Below are 23,281 nucleotides of genomic sequence, written 5' to 3'. Positions count from 1 at the left end.
GGTCAGAATGCTTTTATCGTTTTAGAATAATAAAACATCTCCATTTGTATTCAGCATAAAATTTGCTAGATACATCTTATAAAAGTAAAAAAGTTAACACTTTAGTTTAGGTCTCAATTCATGGTATTAACAAACCATTAAAGATGCTCTATAATTAAAATCTGGGTATACCGAAGCATAGTAGAATAATTAGAGCTCAATATATAGAAATAGACATACTGTGAGCCTCAGAAACCATTGTTATCATGTAAATTCCACGAGTGCAAAACCCTGGAGGACAACAGGCCAATCACAGGACAAGAGACTCACGGGCAATGCCCTCCGCATTTGCATGTACGACTACTTTAGGTCGTTCATCCAGACCTGACATCATCAAGAGAACTTAGACTTAACAACGTTTTCAAGTGAGAAAACAATAATAGTTTTCCTCTATTAGTTATTTTAAAGCTTATTTTTTCACTTACTAAGTATGTTAATTCTCCAGGGAAAATATCACAGTGTTTTTGTTCATTGAATAAAGTCTGTTTATACACATTATCAGAGTCAATGCTTTTTTTTTACTTGCAAAGTATGTGGGACTTTTATTTTGAAAACGCAACTGCAAGATTGTTTACTAGGGATGTAACGGTATTGTAAATACCGTCATACCGCAATATAATTTTTTTCTGATATTACCGAAGTCGCATGACTCGGTAAAAATATAGGTCTTCTGAGAAAATTTGCTCAGGCGAATGAAGCGAACGGGAGGTAGCGAAAACTACAATTCCCATCAGCCCATGCTTGACCATCATCCCTTGCGGTCTGTTGTCGCTACAGATCCAGTAATGCGGAAATGGAGTGTGCTGCTAGAAGCGGGGATGAAAAGAGCTGGAAAACTCTAAGGCCCCGTTTACACGGGGCCTTAGACGCATAAGTTTTGCTACGGTTACGCCATCTGTCCACACTACGCCGGAGTTCTCGAGCGCCGAAAACGGAGCGTTTCGAAAACGCTGGAGAGGCCGTTTTCATTCTGAAACGCTGCTGCTCCGTCTCAGTGTGGATGATGGAAAACGGAGACATCTGAAAACGGAGGTGGGGCTGCAGACGTTCGCCTCTCTGATTGGGGCTTTTCCTGAATATTAAGTAGCCTAACACGCACAGTTCAGTCCTGCATTCTCTCCGTGTAATTTTAGACTTCGCAAGTTTGATCAAGGCTGCAGTCTCTTCTTCTCAGTTTGATATGGAAAAGCAGACTATACCGAGGACACGGGTAAATCTTCAAAGGGAACAGTGTACTTTATAACTTCATTCACATCACCCTAGCTTCGTTGTTTCACTTTCTCAACAATAAAATGTAAACATGATTTAAGGAACTGCCTATTTTCATTTTAATATTAGCAACTTAGACAGCAGAAATGTTGAGGCGTCGTGCTGCATAAGATGAGCGTCATCTTCACTGTGTGGATATTTATAACAAAACGGAGCCGATAACAACTGCCTCCTTTCAATTTCAGTGAAAATACGAAACACAGCCTCTCTTTTGCTGAGTATCAGTTTTAAGAATCGATAATGGCCATTTTAAATGTATAACATACAATAAGTTTATACATTATAGGAAATAAAGGCAAGCGATCAGTCAATATACAGAATGTACGTGGTTACATTAATCAATAACTTATCTTTGCGCTCAGCCAAAACACGTTAACTGAGAACAAGTAATAGATTCCAATGCCTAAAGTCAGGGAATATGTCGTTAGATAAAGACAACAAGATAAATGAAATATCCCGTTTAATAAATATAGTGAGATTAGATCCAGCGGGAGATGCTTGATGAGCAGTCCGACAAGCAGAGCTCTCATCTGGGTAGATGGGCTGCAGCACTTGCCCGAGAGCGTCTGTGTGGTCACTTGATGTGCGTTTTCAGCGTTTTGGTGTGGACGGAGAGCAGTTCAGAAACGCTGGGTAAAACGCGAGTGTGGACGCGGATCGTTTTCATTCTAAAACGCGGTTTTAAAACTAAAACGTACTAGTGTAAACGGGGGCCTAAAGCGGGTGTTGTCGCCGCACGCGTACTGAATAGCGGTGTTGTCGCGCGCGTACTGAATAGCAGTGTTGTCACGCGAGTTGTTATCAGCTGTGTTGTCGCGCGCGTACTGAATAGCGGTGTTGTCAGCACACTGTTCAGATTGATGCAGACATGAGACCTCTATCTTACTCATGGTTTGTCCTCTCAAGTGGGGGAAAGACAATGCACAACGTTACCCACTGCTGTCAACCTGGGCCAAGTCATATCTCTCTTGTCCCAGAAACCTCAGTCCCAAATGAGAGGGTTTTTTTCTGTTGCAGGGGACATTGTAAATGCCCAGAGATACCAGCTTTTACTAGATTATATTTATATGATAATTTTCCTTTAAACCCATCTCTATCTAAGTGAGTGAGTGATTAAATGTTTAATGTGATGAGTTTTCAACAATACTAAATTGAAACTTTATTTTTTTTACATGGTTTAATATTTTTTGTTATTAAAATCGAAGTTCCTGTTTCAAAGCTTATAGATAGATGGCTAATTTGTATGTCATTGACACTTTTGGCACGTTTTTGGAGTATTTTCATAAGTTTTGTTTTTTCCTGTAAATGATTCAATAAATACCGTACCGTGACATTCATACCGAGGTATTACCGTACCGTGAAATTCTGATACCGTTACATCCCTATTGTTTACTATATGTTACTGGGCAACGACTGCATGAGACATGTGCTTCAGGATGCAAAATGCAAGATTTACATACTACAAATTTATTCCGCACTTGTTAGTAAGGTAGAAGTTAGGTTAGGTTTTGGGTAGGATTAGGGATGCAGAACAAGATCAACTACTAATGAACAGTTAAGATTTCAATAACAGCCATGTAATGAGCCAGTAGTTAATAGCATGATTGTAACCTAAACTAAAGAAGAAAAAAAAAATACAGTAAATGTCTTCTTTAGTGTTTCAAGAAAAGAAAAAAAAAAACATTTGAATTGGTTTAGAATAATAAATATGACAAAAAACACAAGTCATTTTCTGAATTCTGAAATATTTCATTAAAAGATTGAAACATCACTAAAATAAAGAATAGTAGTTCTAATGAATCTTCACAATAAAATTAGCTCCAATAAGTGGCGGTCTTAGAAAACACTTACATCTGGTATAAAGGGGGCTTCGAGCATTCCTGCTGCAAGCCTCTTGAAGTTGATGGAACGGAAAATAAGGTGGGCTTTCACTTCTGAGGCCCCACCTCCCTGACAGCCAAGCCTCTCACTGGGGTCTTTGGCTAGCAGCTAAGCAGAAAAAAAAACACAAACAAACTGCATGTTAGAATTATTTATAAAGCATCATGTGACTATTGAAAATTCAGCTTTGAATTGCAGGAATAAATGAATTAGGATTATATTAGAAAATGTATTCACATAGAAAACAATCCCTCAATTTTCAATTTCAATTCAAATAATCAATTTAAATAATAGATCAAAATGTTATTATAATTATCACATTTTTATTCAAACAAATCCAGTCCTGATGAGCAGAAGAGACTACTTTCAAAGACATTATTCCCAAACTAATAGTGTAATCAACCAATATGGTAACGTTCCAGATTTTTTAAATTAAACACAGATGTAGAGCTGCACGATTCTGGCTAAATTAAGAATCACAATTTATTTTCGAATAAAATCAAGATCACGATTTTCTCACGATTCTATAGATGTAAAATAAAGGTTAATATGAGTATTATGAGTAGGCCCACACGGAATCTGCGCACGCAGAATTCTGCAGAGATTCCGCAGAATTCCGCAGATTTCTGGAGATTTTTAGCCCATTATTAATTCTATTTATTTACTTAAGTAAATGTCTAAATATGAATTTATTCAGTTTTTATTCAGTAATTTATTACTTTTTATTTAGTATATTAAGGTTTTAGTTATGATACTCCGCTGGATACTCCCAAAATAATTCCGCAGAAATCCGCAGATTTTTACCAAAATTCTCCGCAGAAATAGCAAAAAACATCCGCAGATTCCGTCTGGCCCTGATTATGAGCTATTATTATTGTTAATTTTCAAACATATTGCCAAACAACATGAATAATATTAGGCCTATGTGTAGGTCTACTGTTAGTTAAAATGCTACATTGAGTATAGACTTGGAACGGTGGACTTGAACAGGCTTTAAATTCGTCCTTATTTTTAATTCACAATATAATATTATTTACAGTAATAACTCAAAGTATATATTATGTTACCCTCTTTGAGTTGGAAAAAGCAGTTAAATGAGAAAATGTTTATGATTTTTCATTAACACACTCACATAAAGAAGTTAACAGTGTTTTGAGAGTTAACTGTGTTTTTAATACAGTTTTGGAGCATCTTGTAATGTAAAAATAAGCCATTTTTTATAGATTCTTAATAAGCATAGTTTATTATTAGGCTATTCATAGGGTATATTTGTAAATACAGCTGATGTAAAAGCTTTTTTAACGTTTAAGGTTTATTTAGGCTAGAAAAACATACAGTATTCCTCGTAACCGAATGCGTGTGTTTATTTAACTATTAATGTTACACTAATTAAGGTGATTGACTGCTGGCATAACAATGTGGATGATAGACGTTAGTAGCTAGGAAGTCAAAAACTTCTCATTACTTTTTACTGCAGTTAATGCACTTTTGAAAGATACTTTCACTTAGCCAGATTGCTTGCTTTTCCGCTAATACAAGAAAACAACTTGTTGCAACAGATGTTGTCCACACTGGAAATACAACCTGTTTGGTTTACTCCGCAAGCTTAAGGGTTGTGTGCGTGTGAGTCTGTGCCGCGAGCTATGTGTGTGCCTCCGCTGAGTGTGAGCGCACAGCTAAGAACTGTGAAGGCTTTTATACTTGACACTCTCGCAGGAAACAAGAGAATTTTCTTATGTGAGATTGCCAACTGTGCAGACGAATATCAAATATCGCAAACTAGAAAAGCTTGGTCAGTTAAATTATGCTACTGTTTTTAATGTTTATTCAGCAATAATTCTCCAGTACCAATAGCAGAACCGGTAACGTCAGAGCTTATCGATACTTTTACAATTTAGCACCTATACCGATAAAGTACTGAGTTTCGGTACCCATCCCTAGTCACCATGCTGTATCTTGCTGCCCGAAGTGGTGTTAGAGAGGCCAGCAGGGGGCGCTCAACCTGCGGTCTGTGTGGGTCCCACAAAGTAACACCCCAGTATATTAATGAGCACTCTATACTACTCAGTAGGGTTGTAACAATATACCGGTATGACGGTTTACCACGATTTGAACGTGCACGATTATCATACCATGAACAATTGCATATCAACGGTTTTAACCCTTAAAGACCGAGACAGCCGCCCGCGGCTAAAAATAAGTATTGCTCTTAAATGTTTAATAACTTTTGATCCGCTGATCCGATTCATACAATTCAAAGATTGGCATAAAGAAGAGAATCTCAGCTTTCCAGTGCCGTATCACATAACATTCGCGGACTTTCAGAGGCTCCGGAATCAGTGCGGTTACGTCATCAACATTTGACAACGCTGATTTGACAAAGAAACGCTCGTCACTGTGTCTCCGGACAAATCAGACATGATACATTGATGCATTGTCCCTCCTCCATGCCCAGATTGGTTCAAACTCGCTATATCACAACCAATAAGCATAGGTTTCGCTTTTGTTTGTGGACCAAGCTTTTTGAACAACACGGAATGAGAGAAAGGCATACATTTATGCGCAGCTAAATAAAACGCAAAAAAAAAAAAGTTTTGCATAAAATAATTCTCATACTAAGTACTTTTGCATGCACAGCAGCACAGAAACATGACAAAACAGTGACACAGCAAAGACGAACTGCTGCTCGTGCTGTTTTCAAAAGACGCAAATGAAGATGCAGCTGTTTGTCTGCATTGCATACAACCACATCCAAATCCATGCTGGCACATAGAACCTAAGGATGTTCCATATTGAATCTAGTTTCGTTATGTAACTATTTATAGTATAGTAAATATTTATATCTATTTTTTACTGAGGATTTGCACCATGTTTATTTGGACTTTATTTGGACTTTGACACATTATTTATTATTTTCTTATTTTTTTATTTGTTCATTGTAAGTGGTGTTGTTTATAGTAACTAAAAATATATTATTTGGAAAAAGTCAAATTTGCTTCACTGTTCTATTATTTTGTAACATTTGTAACATACCGTATACCGCGAAACCGTCAAACCGTGGTATTGTTTTAGACGATTATCATACCGTGAAAAACTCATACCGTTACAACCCTACTACTCAGTGAGCTCCGGTCTTTCGAATGAGACTATAAACCCAGGTCATGACTCTCTGTGGTCATTAAAAAATCCCAGGATGTTTTTCCGAAAAGGAGTATGGGTTTAAACCCAGGATTCTGGCCAAATTTGCCCACTGGTCCCTGTCCATCATGACCCCCTAACCATCCCCATATCATAATTAATAAACGGAAAGTAAAATGACAAACAAAAACCCTTCATATTCCATGACCTTTGACTACTTATACTATATTCTGTCTATCTATTACAAAAATGTCAAATTCCCTGACTCAATTTCAATGTCTTGAATAAACCTTTTAAATATTCATGATTTTCCAGAAATTCCATGACCCATGTGAACCCTGTTCAACAGAAGAAACCCCCCCAAAACGAGTCGAAGATCAGCAAATGATTGTAGCAATGTCAGCATTGGCTGAAACTATCCTTTTAACCGACCACTAACCATTTTACAGAGTGATTTGGCATCCTCTGAGAACTTGCTGGAATATTCCTCCTCCACCTCTTTGACCAGCCGCTCCACTTCCTCCCGTTTGATTTTCTTCTTGCGCTGCTGAAAGGGTGACTGACCCTCGATCATCTCATAAAGGAGACAGCCGAGAGCCCACCAGTCTGGACTGAATGTGTATCGCTCGTTTTTCACCACCTCTGGGGCTGCGCCCACACACACACACACACACAAACATATGCAAGTTACATCAAACACTCCAGTTGATACCGATATAGTGGAATGGTTCATAAATGCCAGTACATACCCATGTATCCCACAGTGCCCACCCGGCCTTTGATTGTCTGACCTTCTGGTACATGCACAGCCAAGCCCAGGTCTGATATACGTATATGACCTGAGGACAAACATCAAATCACAGCAATTAAAAAAAAAACATATAATAAACTTTAGATATATAGAAACATAAACAAATTTTTTAATACGCATATTCAAATCGCAGATGTTGGATCTGGCATTTGGATTCATTAATAAGGTCCTTTTATTATGAGAGTTTCAACATGCTCATGAAAACAAGCTCATAACCATAAATATTTACATTATGTGGATTATTGTAATGATTTAAAATAACTATGTTCTGCTTTACAGTGTTTACAACTCTCAAATGGTCACCCACTTAAGATAATCAGGGCTGCGTCCGGTCAGTACCTGGATGGGAGACCAAATGATGAAGTTAGGTTGCTGCCGGTAGTGGTGCTAGTGAGGATAGCAGGGGGCACGTAACCTGTGGTCTGTGTGGGTCCTAACACCCCAGTATTTTAATGGGGTCTTATCCGTCTTTCATATGAGACTATAAACCGAAGTCATGACTCTCTGTGGTCATTACAAAATCCCAGGATGTCCTTCGAAAAAGAGTATGGGGTTTAACCCAAGCATTAACCTTCCGCTCTCTCTCGTGAAGCAAATACCGAAGAAACTGAAACTGCAATTCATCGAAATTCCGCAAGTCCTGGCTCCATAATAGAGCACATTTCTATTGAGACCATTTTTAAAATGGCCAACGTTACAGCAGAAACTAGGATGTTTACAGCCAGGTACAAAGAAAGATTTCGGGCCCTATCATACACCCGGCGCAGTGTGGCGCAAGGCGTGACGCAGTAGTCTTTTTTGATAGTTTAAGCTTGGCGCAAGAGTCGTTTTAAGGCGTTGCGCTACGCTGTTTAAATAGCAAATGCATTAGCGCTCATTTTTGCGCTCATAGGCGTTCTGGTCTAAAAAGGAAGGCGTTCTGAGGTGGACCGCTGGCGCGTTGCTATTTTGAGAAACTATAATAGATTTTTCATTAGACCAAAACAAACCCGATCTAAACTCCAGCGCAGAGTTGCGCCTCGCTTACACACTGCTTAATACGCACAAGAGAGGAATAGGCAAATATCTTTACATATGAAAAAAAATTAAATATTAAGGATATATATAGGATATAATAAGAATAGATATAGGATATAAATATGAAGGATTAAAATATTACAAAACATACTATTTTCTAGCCTACATAAATATGAAAAATCACTGCTTTTATGTCTTCTTCATCTCGGGAGGCTTTTTCAGTTCATTTATAATAATTTGCTTTTGTATAATGTTATTATTATTAGCAGTATTATTTATTATATGCATATTTATATTTGTTTTATTAAAAACAAGCTTAGATTTGCCCACCTGTCAGGTTTTGGACCATATGGGGCAAAGCATGTGTTTTAGGATATAACTCAGGTTTTTGAGCACATTTTGCTATTATTGTTCATTTATTCGTTTACTGGAAATTAAAACTGAATTTAGAAATAGTTTTGAAACGAATATTTGCGCTTAACAAACAAAAGTATTTATTTATAGACTAATTGATGTCTGTGCGTAAAGGTTTCCCTATCCAAGAGCGAAAGTGATCCATTATCTCTCAGTCTCACGCAGTAGATGCTCTGTTTAACTGTTTTCTGTTAAAAAAACTGTTAACTGTTTGCTTGTGAAATGCTAATTTTTTCCACTTAGACTTACTTTGCGTCCTGTAAATAGTAAATGCGCTCTTGGCGCGACGCAGCTGACTCTTAAAGGGAATGGGAGATGAGACTGTAATTGGTTTATTCTTAAAACACACCTATAACTCATTAAGAAAATAAACTCAACCCTTTTAGACCATGCACCGAAGCGCAAGGCAGATTTCCCGTCCTTAAATTAGCAAAAACGCGTCCTGACATGCCCTGAAAGCATTTGCGCCCTGCATTTTGCGCATTGACCGTCAAAATAGAGCCCTTCAGTTCACATAGCTAATATATTTTTTTATTATTCATCCCTTTTCTTTATATTAGGTTGTATTAAGTCTGCATAATTAAGGGCATGGCCACTTGAGTAACCGCTAGGTCTCGCTGGTCACCATCACCTCAGCTGATTCCGCTGAACTCAGCATATACATTGTATTTTTGTTTTGTTTCATGCGGCTTTACACAGTCAGTTGCTTTTTGGAATTATTTCCTACAATTATCAGATGAAATGGCATGCTGTGTGCACTTATTTGTGCTCACAAACCCTTCACGTGGCCTCCATTTCCCAGGTGAGTGAAATTATACACCATCTCTATAAATGTATTGGTTTCATTTAAGATCATTTATGATTTATAATTTTTTTCAGACCTGTAAAGCACTCAAACCTGACAGATTGATTAGCTGTGGGCTATAGAAAGTCAAAAAACTTTATTGGTATAGTGTACAACCAAGCACACGTGGTCAGAACACAAACGAGTCGCAGGTAATGATGTATTAAGCAGAAAAGCCTGTCGAAGCAAAATGCTAGCAGACATCTGTAGATCCGCTTCTTTGCCCTTGTTTGGTATCCCCCGGTTGGTGCAATGAGTAGGCCCACACGGAATCATTTTCCGCAGAATTCCGCAGATTTCTGCAGATTTTTTCCCTATCATTAATTCTGTTTATTTACTTGAGTAAATGTGTAAATCTGAATTTATTCAGTTTTTATTCAGTAATTTATTACTTTTTATTTAATATATTAAGGTCTAAGTTATGATACTTCGATGGATACTCCCAAAATAATTCAGCAGAAATCCGCAGATTTTTACCAAAATTCTGCGCAGAAATAGCAAAAAATGTCAGCAGATTCCGTCTGGCCCTAGCAATGAGGCACGAACAAAATGGCGTCATTTGGCCACGCCTACTGGTAGCTTCTTTTGGGTTCTTTAGAAACCTATCGGTGACGTCACGGATACTATGTCCATATCTTTTACAGTCTATGGTTTAACCAGAGGATTCTGGCTAAATTTGCCCACCAGCCTCTGTCCATCATGGCCTTCTAACCATCCACATATCATAATTGGCTTCATCACTCTGTCTCCTCTCCATATTGTGTGGTCTGGCGCAATATGGATGCAATGTTGTCATCCAGGTGGATGCTGCACACTGGTGGTGGATAAAGGAGATTTCCCCCCAAAAATGTGTAAAGTGCTTTGAGTGTCAGGAATTATTATTATCATTATCATCATTATTATTATTATTATTAATAATAATAATAATAATAGTTATTATCATAACATACATTTCTGAATTATGAGCTATATTAAGTGCTTTTTCTTGTTCAATAAAACATTTATTATTAACAATATTTTAAACAATATGTTTTGATGAGTAGGGGGATGAAAAGGATAAATATATAATCATTACTATTTTTTTATTTGAATGTCTCTAATTGTTTCAATTCTTTCATGTTTATTTGAATTATAATTTATAAGACAATATTTATTTATTAATTAATTACATTTTTGCCGGGCTGATTTTACAGATTTGATTAACTGATTTGTTGTAATTAGCTGTATTTCCAAGTTTCATCAGTGTGTAAACACTGTAGTTTGTCATGCTACTAATTTATTATATTTTTCATTTATTAACAGGCCTTCTTCAACAAACTGACTCACAAATACAGCTGACAGAATGTGATCAATATAGATGCTGGATTTTATAGCTCAAAAGCAATATTGCAAACTCGACTCCCTCTTGTGGCAAACAAAAGTGCTGCAGTTTAAAATGTGACTACATCATGCTATTACTTTTCTTTAAGAAATTGGTTTTACTATTATCTAACCAGTCACCATTACATTAATAAATAAATTAAGTTATCCATTACTAACTTTCTCCAAAGTCAAATTTAAGCACCATTTAAGCACATTCCAAGTGTATTTTCAGACATTTCCAGCACTTTAAAGAGTTCAGATACAAAACCACCCACCAGACCTTTTTTTTTTGTAAATGAGTATTTTCTATCAGGCTTCTATATTTAGGTTCAGAAGTTTCATTTTATAGATGAGAAGGTTATTAGCTAGTAAATAAAATAACTTTTTTTTTTTTTTAAAAATGTCACTTTAGGCAATTCTTTAGTTTTTAACAAGGTAGATTTTCTTTGGTGTCAAAACCAGCAAAATCCACTTCTGCTTTTTTTGCAAATTGGGACAAGACAGTGTAATTAGTTGAAAAATCACTAAATATGCAATTATAAAATTATTTTACCATACCTAAAACACATTACAAAAAGCACCTAAATTGAAAACACATAAATCTGTCAAGTAAGTGGCGGTTCATTCCGCTATGGTAACCCCTGATAAACCAGTGACAAAGCAGAAGGAAAATGAATGAATGAAATCTGTAAAGTAAGTGCATTATACAATAACATTAAAATTGACAATAATAAAATCTTAATCTGTTGTCATTTCTGATTTTTGGGATTGGGCTTTAAAATGTAAACATTGCAAACGGACTCAATCAAAGTAGCATTGCTCCGCAAAACACTTCCGACTGCACAGTGTGTTTTCTTTATTTTATAATGCAGTCGGACAGACTCACGTTTAGAGGCTTTTGCCAACAAACTGTTATTTCTGAATGCGCTGATGCTGCGATTTGGATGATTTAAAGCAAAAATAATTGTTGAACATAGACTACGTGCCTAGAGCATTTACTCAATGTCATTATCTCATTTTTTGGCGGAAGTTGCGTTTAGCGGCTTTTGCATCTGAACTTCTCATATTTACATACTTTAAATTATATCAAATGCCTCTTGTTTTAGTATAGTATTCTTTTAAAAATATATATTTTAAAGTTGTGTTATCCCCAAGCCGAACATTACATTAATGTCATTTACTCTCTTAACACATCTTCAATGTGTTATCCATCATCCTAAGTTTAATTGATTGTAATTTCATGCATTGTTTACTCAAAGTGAGTTTTTATTTTATGCAAAATCAGAAAGATTGATTTTATTTCATTTAATTAAATCATTCATTATTACCTATTTAGTAAGTAGCACAATTATATTTTCAAGCAGTTTCAAGTTTCACTTTGGCCATAGCCATAATCAGAGACGGATTTAACCAATAAGCAAGATAAGCGGCCGCTTAGGGCTGCAGAAAATCTGAGAGCCCCCAAATAAATACTTAGAAGTATAAAGTATACCTATAACATCATTTTCTATCATATTTTGTATGATGAGTGTCTAAAAAAATAAATGTTTAATGTTTATTACATCTGCGCAGATGCATCCCCCACCCTCAATCATGGAGTAATCCAGCAGTCAAATTAGGTAAAGATTTGATTCATTTTCTTTTCGGCTTAGTCCCTTTATTACTTTAAGGTCACCACAGCGGAATTAACCACCAACTTATCCAGCATATGTTTCACACAGCGGATGCCGTTCCAGCTGCAACCCATCACTGGGAAACACCCATACACACTCATTCACACACGTACACTACAGCAACTTTAGCATACCCAATTCTTAAGATTTAGTTTTAAAAACGAAATAGTTTATATATAATTTCAAGTTGTGAATTCATTTTAAGAAAACAAATCATTTAAAAAGATTTACAAGATGCTTTACGTTGTTATTATTATTTTACATTAAGACAAAATGCAGAAAAGGAGTAATTGAGTGATAAGAAAAAAACTGCTAAATAAATCAACTGAAAATAAATTAAAGCACAAAAGGTGTATTTTAGAACTGTTGGCCCCCATGGGAGGAATTGCTTGGGGCCCCCAAATCCCTAGATCCACCCCTGCCCATAATCGTAGCACTTTTCATACCTTGAAAACACCAAATTCAAGCATTTTCAATGATTTCTGGCACCCTGTAACTTACCATGATCATCCAATAGAATATTTTCCGGTTTCAAATCCCTGTTAAAAGATGAACAAATAGTCACAGTTTGCCACCTGCCACATGATTAACAAGTTATTTTTGTGTTAATACTACTAATTCCCTAACAATCTTCTCACCTGTATACTATCCTCTCCCGATGGAGGTCTTCTAACCCGCAGCAGATCTCAGCAGCATAAAACACGGCTCTCTTCTCATCAAACCCTGCCTCCCCCATGTGGTAGATATGGAACTTCAGGTCTCCTCCGTTCATGAGCGTCAGCACCAAACACAGGGCGTCTTTCGTCTCGTACGCGTATGCTAAACTCACCTGCATTAGAACACAGGAAGGTACATCGCTTGAGTTAGAAAAACAAAAGTTCCCATGTTTTATACAGCCCATGTGGGAAAGGGGTCAAAAAAATGGAGGTAATTTCTGAGAATAAATGCCAAACAAAACAACTCAAAATAGAGTGCTTGAGGTCAGACCTTTGGAAACACAAACTTAAATGGTATGGTTTTAAAAGGGCACTGGACATCATATTTTTTATTTGATTAATTGATTTTTTTTTTTTTTGGTTCATGTTGTTTAATTAGATGTTTACATTAAGATTTTGTATGTAAAATCTAAAATGAAAAATTATCATTTGGTGATCACTTTCAAAACCATACTATTTAAGTTTCCACATTCCAAACTCATTTAACTTTTGTCTCTCAATTGAAAGTCTGTTCACCTAAAATTGGTGAAAGATGTAGCACATTTTAAATTTACTCGCTTCATTTGCGCTTCAAACGTGCATCATATTCTGCTCCTGTTGCTGTCATGTTTTTTGAGTGGCTGCAGCATAGCAAGGTGCTAAGCCGACGTTTTCAGAGATGAAATTAACAGAACCCACAAAAAAAAAAAAAAAACATGTCTTAATGCAGGGGTCTCAAACTCAAATTGGCAGAGGGGCATTTCAGAGACTGACAAATGATAGGAGGGCCATCTAATGGCCTGTTTCCACTGAGTGGTGCGGTACGGTTTGAAAGAGTGCTGAAAAAGTGTTATGGTACAGTTCGATACGCCTTTTGACAGTGGAAACGGCCATAAAAGCTTACCAAACCGAACCGTACCATACCACTTTTTCAGCACCCTTTCGAAAGGGTACCAAGCATGAGAAAGGGTACCAAAAGGTGGAGCTAGACGCCCAGCTGAACGCTATTGGTTAACAGAGATACGTCATTCGCTTGCGCAACAAGCAGAATGAAATAAAAAAAAAAAAACATGTTTAAAATACACACACAGCCGAGAGATTACAGCAGAATTATATTTACATATAATAACCAGCCATGGTCGATCCGGGCTAAAACAAACCTTGTCGTCATCTTGATGAACAGCCACAAAGCCATGGAGTAGAGCAGAATCTATATCTGAAATAACAAACTTCTTGAGCTGATGATAATAACGTGCGCTTGATAATTGAGGTGCTTTTGAAACCCGATCCTGTCAGAAACTGACAAACGCGAAAGTAAAGCGCGAAAAAAAGGAGAAGCAGGAAAAAAGGAGCACATTATTTCTTCAGCAAACGTGAACAAACTGCCTTGTTTTAATTTTTATCACCTCCTTTTGGACTAATATGAACTGAGAATGATGGAATTACTCCCTAACAGAGGCTACACATGCTGCTGAAGATTACAGACACAGATGAGAGGTTTTCACTGACTGCGGGCTATATTTTGTGTTGTTTTGAACCTAAATAAGGACAAAATGTCTACTGTGTAGTTTTTCTTTAGTCAGTAACATATCGCATACTGTAAGGGTCTGTATGTTTTCATATTTGTTCATTTATTTATTTATTTTATATAATTACAGACGTTACAGTAGGCTGTTTCGCTCTGTCATTGATCTGCAGTTATAATTAAATCCTGTTCATAGAAAAGTTAGTAATAAACATTTATACACAAGTGTATAAAGCATCTGTTTTGTGAGTAGTGCTTTTCATATGTTATGTGAGCGACCCATACAGCTTTGTTGTAAACATTTCCTTGAGCGAGAATGATGCGACTGAAACTTTCTGTCTTAGGGTGCTTTCACACCTGTGAATCGATTCAGTTGTTCCGAAACAGAGATTACAATTGTTACATTGTTGCTCTTTGCTCTTGGAGCGGTTCGCTTTCACACTGCAAGGTTTCTAATTGGACCAAAAGAGCTAAAACAAGTCATGAGCGAGTAAACTCTCCTTACATTGGTCAGAGTGTCAGGGTTTATTTTGCAGAGTCCCGCTAAGCTGTCAGGAGAGGTGGTGGTTTGGTGATGATTGACAAGGTGCACGCGCGCGACGTGTCTGAGGAGAGATGCGGTGGGGAGGGGTGAGAAGGGTGCGCGACGATGCCTATTTGAGGACCGGGAGGGAGACGCGAGATTACCGGGAGATCATCACTCGTTTGCGGGCATCCGGAGACTCTCGAAACTTCCCGCCATACTCATAATTCTCTCTTCATATAGCCGTAAGCCTATTACATATCCATAAAACACTGTGATATAACCGCGCTCGGATCAGATCGCTTTCTCACTGCAATCGAACCGCTCCAGGGTTCGTTTCAATCGAGCCGAGACCACCTCATTCAAGCGATCTCGGAGCGATTACTTTGGCGCGGAACAGAGCACGATTGCCCTGTTCACATATGCCAAACGAACCGTGCTAACTGGGCAAACGAGATATGCTCCGAAACAAAAGTGTAGGTGTGAAAGCACCCTTACACCACCCCCACCAAAAGTGTACCATTGGTTGTGGACACGTAAGCCTGATAAAGGTGACCCGTACCGACCCGAACCGAACCGTACTGTACCAGTCAATGGAAACGAGCCATTAACATCTGGAAGTGATGCTTATGCTCCATTCACATGGGGCGTCAGCGTCAACGCTTCTCATTCACTTTGAATGGGTGGCATCAGGTGTTGCTGAACTGCATTGTGAATCCGTTAGCGCCGATTCAATGACATTGCTCATAGCAGAAGTTGGGAAATTCTCAACTTTTTAAGTGCAAATGGAAGCATCAGACAGTAGCTGATTGCAGACTAATTTCATTCACTGACGCAGCTATGACGATCGCGTCAGCCCCAACTTCAGACAAGCTCTTGGAAAAGCATTGACGCTGAAGCCCTTTGTTTATGCACGGTTATGATCACCTCAAGTTAAGACCGGGCTGAAGACCGAAAACACAGTATCTGAAGATCTTCAGAAACGTGCAGAAAACTTTGGCCAAGGTGAAGATTTTCTGTGTACAGTGTTCTCGTGGGGATGGCCAGAGTTTTTGCATCATGACATCAGCATGAGCGCCGTTTTCTTTTTTCTGATTGGCCAATGTGGCTGGGTTCACACATAACTCTGAAAGATCACACCGTGGGACGGTATCCGCCATTGTTCTCATGTTAGCCTTGACTTGTATGCAGTATACTCGCACAAATACTTAATTCCACATTTGCCATGAACCTAGCATAAAATGCTTTCATCTCCCTCTGTTGGTTCGGTATGCTCTTAACACTGGAACTACCCACTAGAATTACCATAGCGGTCCTTCTTACCGTTTTCATATAAGACGTCATATTTTCACATCATATTTACATTTAAATATTCTATTGAGGTTTTACAATTAAGCTTTGAATGTCTGTCATAATATTTAATTTAAGTCATCACCCTAAAAATACAATCTTTTTTATTAATATATAGTTAGGCTACATAAGACCACCCAAGAATGTCTGCATCTCACTTTCATTTTCACTGCACTGAATATGCTGTTTTGAAAGCCTTATCTGAAGTAATGTTTTTGCTAACAGAATGTTATTGTCTTGACAGCAGGAAGTTGCTAGGCAACAGAGGCACAATACAATAGATGGGGATTTGTGTTGTGTGGGGCTTCTATCTTCTAGGTGACTCTAGCTTTGTAGCTAAATGGCTAACATATATTTTATTGAGATAGTAGTTGTGCTTTATGTGCTTTATGAATGTTGAAAAACAACGTGGATTTGTTCGGTGTCGTCTCTAAATCCACTGGATCCTTTTAGAGGTGCACCCAGCTCTGCATTCATCAACTCATACAGAAATTATACTTGGATGATAGAAGGTTCCAGCTGTGCTTCCGACTGAGCCGAGCCCAGTTTAATGAACTGTTGTCCAGTGTTAGCAAGAGGATTTCCCCTTGGAACACCAACAACAGGTGCTACGTCATACGTCATTCCTTCAAGTGCAAGCTCCTGATTGGTTAACGCAGCGCGAATGTCCGCTGAAGTTCCGATTTTTTTCAGAAGTTAATTCCTGCAAATCGTTTAACTTGGGCTGTCTCATTTGTGCAAATCATGCTGCAGGATGTTTATTCACGTCTTTGCATTGATTTAACATGTAAATCACTTGCGCGCATATATAAAGTCACGGGGAAAAGTTGCAGACAACTAAGGGCCTACTCACACTATGCCATCCGTACCCTGCCCAGGCCCGTTTCCCGGATCGTTTGAGAAGTGTGAGTGTGCTGAATCGGGCTCAAGCACGGTTCACTTGGCCGGCCCTGGCTCGGTTGGAAGAGGTGTGCCTGAGCGCGGTACACTTGGGCTTTGGCGCGGTACGCTTGTGTGTGAGTGCAAAACGCGCCAAAGCCCGAAACTGAAAGCGATACGTGACTTTTAAGGGGTTGTTTCATATGGATTTATTAATCATTCTTACTGTTCAGTGATCGCAAACTGCCGTAGTTTATTAAAGACGAGAACTCCTCACTGCACGACAGCTGCGCGCCTTCAGCAGACCTCCTCACTCCTGCAGCACGAGAGCTTAATGATTGTTTATGAGCGCCAAAAGTGGCGGATCTGTTCGGTGAAATATCTGACTGCGTGTCACCGCATCCCTAAGGACTGTTTGGCGAAATATTTGACTGCATGTCACTGCGTAACAAACGACTGAAACGATATAACTAGAGAAATCTCCACTGTGCTACTGCGGTGAGAGTGTATGGCAAGCCGTTTTAGCATTTAAACCTTGTTCTGACTATCCATAAATATATTTAAAGATATCTCTAATTATATTTTGACTAGTCATAATTATAATTCGACTAGTCAGATTGGAGATATCTGCAAATATATTATGACTGACTAGTCATATTCCTCCATTGACTTCCATTGAAAAATATTTGCAGATATCTCTAAATGAGTTTTGATTAGTCCCAATTGTAATTAGAGATATCTCCAAATGAATTTTGACTAGTCAAAAATCCAATTCAAGATATCTACAACTGTAATTCGACTATTAGTATATTAATTAGAGATCTCTTTAAATATATTTGTAAATATCTCTAAATATGACGAATTAAAGATATCTCCAAATGTATTATGACTAGTAAAAACTCAGTTAGAGATATCTCTAATTACAATTGTGACTAATTAAAACTCATTTAGAGATATCTGCAAATATTTTTCAATGGAAGTCAATGGAGGAATATGACTAGTCACAATATATTTGCAGATATCTCCAATCTGATTTCGTACTAGTACAATTGTAATTGCAGATATCTCTATTGTCATTCTGAGTAGTGGAATTATAATTATGACTAGTCAAAATATAATTAGAGATATCTCTAAATATATTTATAGAGTCAGAACAAAGATTTAAATGCTAAAAAGGCTTGCCATAGAGAGCGCTTCTCACTGAAAAGAGCAGCAGCGATGACGTAAGCGTGCCGAGGCCCGATATGGTGTGAGCGCGGGCCGTCGGGGGAGACGGGAGGGGGGACAAGCGTGCTTTGGCCCGGTTCGAGGCAACTGTACCTAGTGTGAGTACGGCCTAAGAAACATGAGGTCATTCAGACCGATATGGTAGTCCGAGGTAGAAATAATTGTAACTCTTTAGTGTTTTGTAATTGTTTGTTTTGTAATAAAATAACAGAATGGCACAAACATGAATGTTAGAATGACAAACATATGTTTAGTAAAAGTCAGGAATTATAGATATGTTTTATTTCAACTAATTTACTAAATTGCAAAAATTAAAACACGTTTAAAATGATCACCATCGTAGTTCTAGTGTTAACATGCACCACAGTGCATTTTTGCGTTTTTATGTGGACATGACCGCAAACATGATTTCACAGGAAATGAAAACTCAGACCTCTATGAGCTAATCAGTCCAAAAACAGAAGTCAGAATAACAGCAACTTCATATTTTTGGGAGGAAAAAATGTATATGGTACAACAAAAGATAAAGACGCCCAGATTAGTTAAAACACGCCACTTACAACAAACCGACTGTTGACTTTCTCCAGAATCTGCTTTTCATTTAGAGCCATAGATTCTCCTTTTCTCTTTTTGATGCGTTTCTTTTCTAGCTTTTTGCAGGCGTACATCTTCCCTGTGGCCCGCACCTGACATGCACAGACCTTCAGTGGGAGGGAAAAAAAGAGGCTCATTCATTCTGACTTTGTTAAAGCATCTCAAATACTTTATGTGCTTTCAAGAATTTTGAACATTTAAAGGGATGGGTTTAAAAGAAAAAAAACCCCACAATGAACCAGTTTGTACTAACAAGAAAACAAAGAGATATTTCATGCTGTTTCAGAGGATAGAAAGACTGATATTGCATTAAAGTGACTTTGGAGCAGTTTGATTTTTTATGGATTCTTTTTCATTTGTTAAGATGAATTATCTTGCTCTAAGAGGTTGAATCGTACAATATGAATCATAGTTTACACGACAAAGGAATTAATACAATTTAATAAATGTAAAGGGAAAAAAAGTGTGTTGTTTTTTTGACAATTTAACAAATTTGTCCTTTAAGAAAAATCTAAAAGTTATTAGTGATGTTCTCATTTTTTCCTCATTTATAATTCTAAATAGCGTAATGGAAAATATCTTTCAGCCTATGATTTAATTTAAAAAATCAAGTCCGTATTACGGGCGACGCAGTGGCGCAGTAGGTAGTGCTGTCGCCTCACAGCAAGAAGGTCGCTGGTTCGAGCCTCGGCTGGGTCAGTTGGCTTTTCTGTGTAAAGTTCGCATGTTCTCCCTGCTTTCACGTGGGTTTCCTCCGGGTGCTCCGGTTTCCTCCACAGTCCAAAAACATGCAGTACAGGTGAATTAGGTAGGCTAAATTGTCCATAGTAAATGAGTGTATAGGGATGTTTCCCAGAGAAGGATTGCAGCTGGAACGGCATCCGCTGCGTTAAACATTTGCTGGATAAGTCAGCGGTTCATTCCACTGTAGCGATCCCGGATTAATAAAGGGACTAGGCCGAAAAGAAAATGAATGAAGTCTATATTACACATACTATAATGATGACAATAAAGTATAAAACTATAGTAGCATGAAAAGAATAGATTGTTTACTTTTAGAACAGTGATATCCCTCAAGAAGTTTGTATTAAATTAATAATACTACAATAAATGTGTAAAAGCATCCAGTAACTTATGTAATATTTAAACAAAATCTAGCCAATTCATAAATTATTAGAAAAAATGCTTAATTAAATAATAAAATTTGTTGTTATTTAAAATGCAAAGAATAGCTTTATTTCAATTGTACAAAAGTAATAATAATTCTCAATAATTCTTATTTGTTGTCAAAACATTTTTAAAATTACTTGCTGAATGCATATACAGTTGAAGTTAGAATTATTAGCCCCCCTTAATTATTCACCCCTCTGTTTATTTTTTCCCCAAACTTTTGTTTAACGGAGAGAAGATTTTTTCAACACATTTTTAAACATAATAGTTTTAATACCTCATTTCTAATAACTGATTTATTTTATCTTTGCCATGATGACAGTAAATAAGATTTGACTAGGTCTTTTTGCAGACACTTCTATACAGCTTAAAGTGACATTTAAAGGCTTAACTAGGTTAATTCTTTAGACTATTGAAAAAAATATAAAGCTTAAAGGGACTAATAATTTTGACCCTAAAATGTTTTTTAAAAACTTTAAAACTGCTTTTATTTCAAACAAAATAAAACAAATAAGACTTTATCCAGAAGAAAAAATATTATCAGACAAATCTGACCTTGATCTGTTAAACATCATTAGGGAATTATTTAAAAAAAAGAAACAAACATTTAAAAGGGGGCTAGTAATTCTGACTTCAACTGTATAAATATCCTAAAACTATAATACTAAACAGCAAATGCATTATAATTTCAAAGAATAGCTTTATATCACAATCGTTTTTTATTGTATTTCTAATTATTTTCGAGGCCAAATCTAAATATTGTAATCCAATCGTAATAGCAATACAATCAACATTTTTTTTTTTAAATATAAAAGACAATATACACAACTACCCTTACCGGCCACTTTATAAGGTACACCTGTCCAACTGCTTGTTAACGCATTTCTAATCACATGGCAGCAACTCAATGCATCTAGGCATGTAGACATGGTCAAGATGATCTGCTGCAGTTCAGAATGGGGAAGAAAGGTAATTTAAGTCACTTTGAACGTGACATGGTTGTTGGTGCCAAACAGGCTGGTCTGAGTATTTCAGAAACTGCTGATCTACTGGGATTGGTCTTGTTGATGCCAGAGGTCAGAGGAGAATGTCCAGACTGGTTCCAGCTGATAGAAAGGCAACAGTAACTCAAATAACTACTCGTTACAATCGAGGTCTGCAGAAGAGCATCTCTAAACGCACAATATGTCCAACCTTAAGGCGGATGGGCTACAGCAGCAGAAGACCACACCAGGTGCCACTCCTGTCAGCTAAGAACAGGAAACTGAGGCTACTATTCACACAGGCTCAACAAAACTGGACAATAGAGGATTGGAAAAACGTTGCCTGGTCTGATGAGTTTCGATTCTGCTGCGATATTTGGATGGCAAGGTCAGAATTTGGCATCACCAACATGAAAGCATCCATTCTGCCTTGTATCAACAGTTCAGGCTGGTGGTGGTGTATGGTGTGGGGGATATTTTCCTGGCACACTTTGGTCCCATTAGTACCAACTGAGCCTTGTGTCAACGCTACAGCCTACCTGAGTATTGTTGATGACCATGTCCATCCCTTTATGAAAAAAGTCATAAAGCAGCAGCATCCAGCAGAATGACACTCCATTACATAAAGCATACATAATCTCAGACTGGTTTCTTGAACATGACAATGAGTCCACTGTACTCAAATGGCCCCCACAGTCACCAAATCTCAATCCAATAGAGCACCTTTGGGATGTGGTGGAACGGGTGATTTGCATCATGAATTTGCAGCTAACAAATCTGCAGCAACTGCGTGAAGTTATCATGTCAACATGGATCAAAACCTCAGAAGAATATTTCCAGTACCTTGTTGAATCTATTCCTTGATGGATTAAGGTAGTTCTAAAGGCAAAAGGGAGTCCAACCCGGTACTAGTAAGGCATACCTAATAAAGTGGCCATAAATATACATTTACACACAAAAAGTCAAAATGACTTGAAAGTGCATCCAATAGAATATTCCACATGAAAGCAGAGAGCAATAAAAAAGTGAATGCGGTTAGTTATCTAGTAGGGACATCTGCCACCAACGTTGACTGGCAGTGTGTGTGTGTATGCTAGTCTGACAAATTGACGTCTGATAGCGGAATAAAAATAGCATATTAGCCTTATGAACCTTGAAACGGTGACAGATAGTGTTTGATTTATAACTAATAACTAATATATGCTTCTCAAATAAACATTTCAGACTCACCTCGCCAAAGCCTCCCTTTCCCAAAACCCTATACTGACGGAATGTGTTTTTTGTGATCGGCTGTCTGTTGAAGAGAGAGAGAAAAAAAGAGAGAATAATAAACAAAAGTCTCATTTCATAAGCACGTCCAGTACATGACCTGTTTTTATTTAATTATAGCATACTTTTACACAACAACAACTTCCTTTTGCCTTCACAAGAGACGCACAATGTTAAAACGCATGGCTTTAATTGAATTAAAACCTCTTTGTGTGTGTGTTCAGCACTAGCTCTATTAATGTGCACACAAAAGTCACAAGTATTTGTTCGGGCAGATCATATTCTTCTCTTAAAAACGCTCTGGATGGGAATGGACCAGGCAGGACATTTTTATGACTTAAAAGTAAATAAATAGCGAGTTCAGAGTTCACATCTGGTTTGTATAAGCTCGGCTTCATAAATAAATCATGGCACCCAAAGGAATAATTAGTCTCTGCTCGGCTTTGAAGAAAAACTTCTTAGCTAAATAGAATTTCTCCTTCATCAAGCTTTCATGAAAACCTATGGAAAAAAATCATAGGTTATTATATACAGTGCATCCGGAAAGAATTCATAGGGCTTCACTTTTTCCTCTTTTTTTCTTACAGCCTTATTCCAAAATGGATTAAATTCATGTAT

The 23,281-nt window shown here is 37.4% G+C and overlaps 1 protein-coding gene and 1 long non-coding RNA gene across 2 annotated transcripts in view; both read right to left on the bottom strand.

Moving 5' to 3' along the window:
* The window catches only part of grk6 (G protein-coupled receptor kinase 6), a 119,421-nt gene that overhangs the window by 12,022 nt on the left and 84,118 nt on the right, over positions 1-23,281 (bottom strand). The window contains 7 exon segments of the mRNA NM_001446857.1: positions 3,160-3,297; positions 6,767-6,975; positions 7,077-7,166; positions 12,950-12,987; positions 13,087-13,277; positions 19,208-19,348; positions 22,625-22,688. Of these exon segments, the coding sequence (NP_001433786.1) occupies positions 3,160-3,297; positions 6,767-6,975; positions 7,077-7,166; positions 12,950-12,987; positions 13,087-13,277; positions 19,208-19,348; positions 22,625-22,688 (871 nt within the window).
* Positions 13,799-17,993, bottom strand: LOC147838937 (uncharacterized). The gene is made up of 2 exons (XR_015520638.1): positions 15,684-17,993; positions 13,799-15,007 (listed from the first exon to the last, which is right to left on the bottom strand). It is a non-coding gene; the product is annotated as an uncharacterized LOC147838937 (long non-coding RNA).

This window comes from Danio rerio, chromosome 21, assembly GCF_052040795.2.
Source record: "Danio rerio strain M-AB ecotype USA chromosome 21, GRCz13ab, whole genome shotgun sequence".
In the NCBI taxonomy this organism is placed as follows: Eukaryota; Metazoa; Chordata; class Actinopteri; order Cypriniformes; family Danionidae; genus Danio; species Danio rerio.
This window is presented reverse-complemented; position numbering and strand designations above follow the sequence as displayed.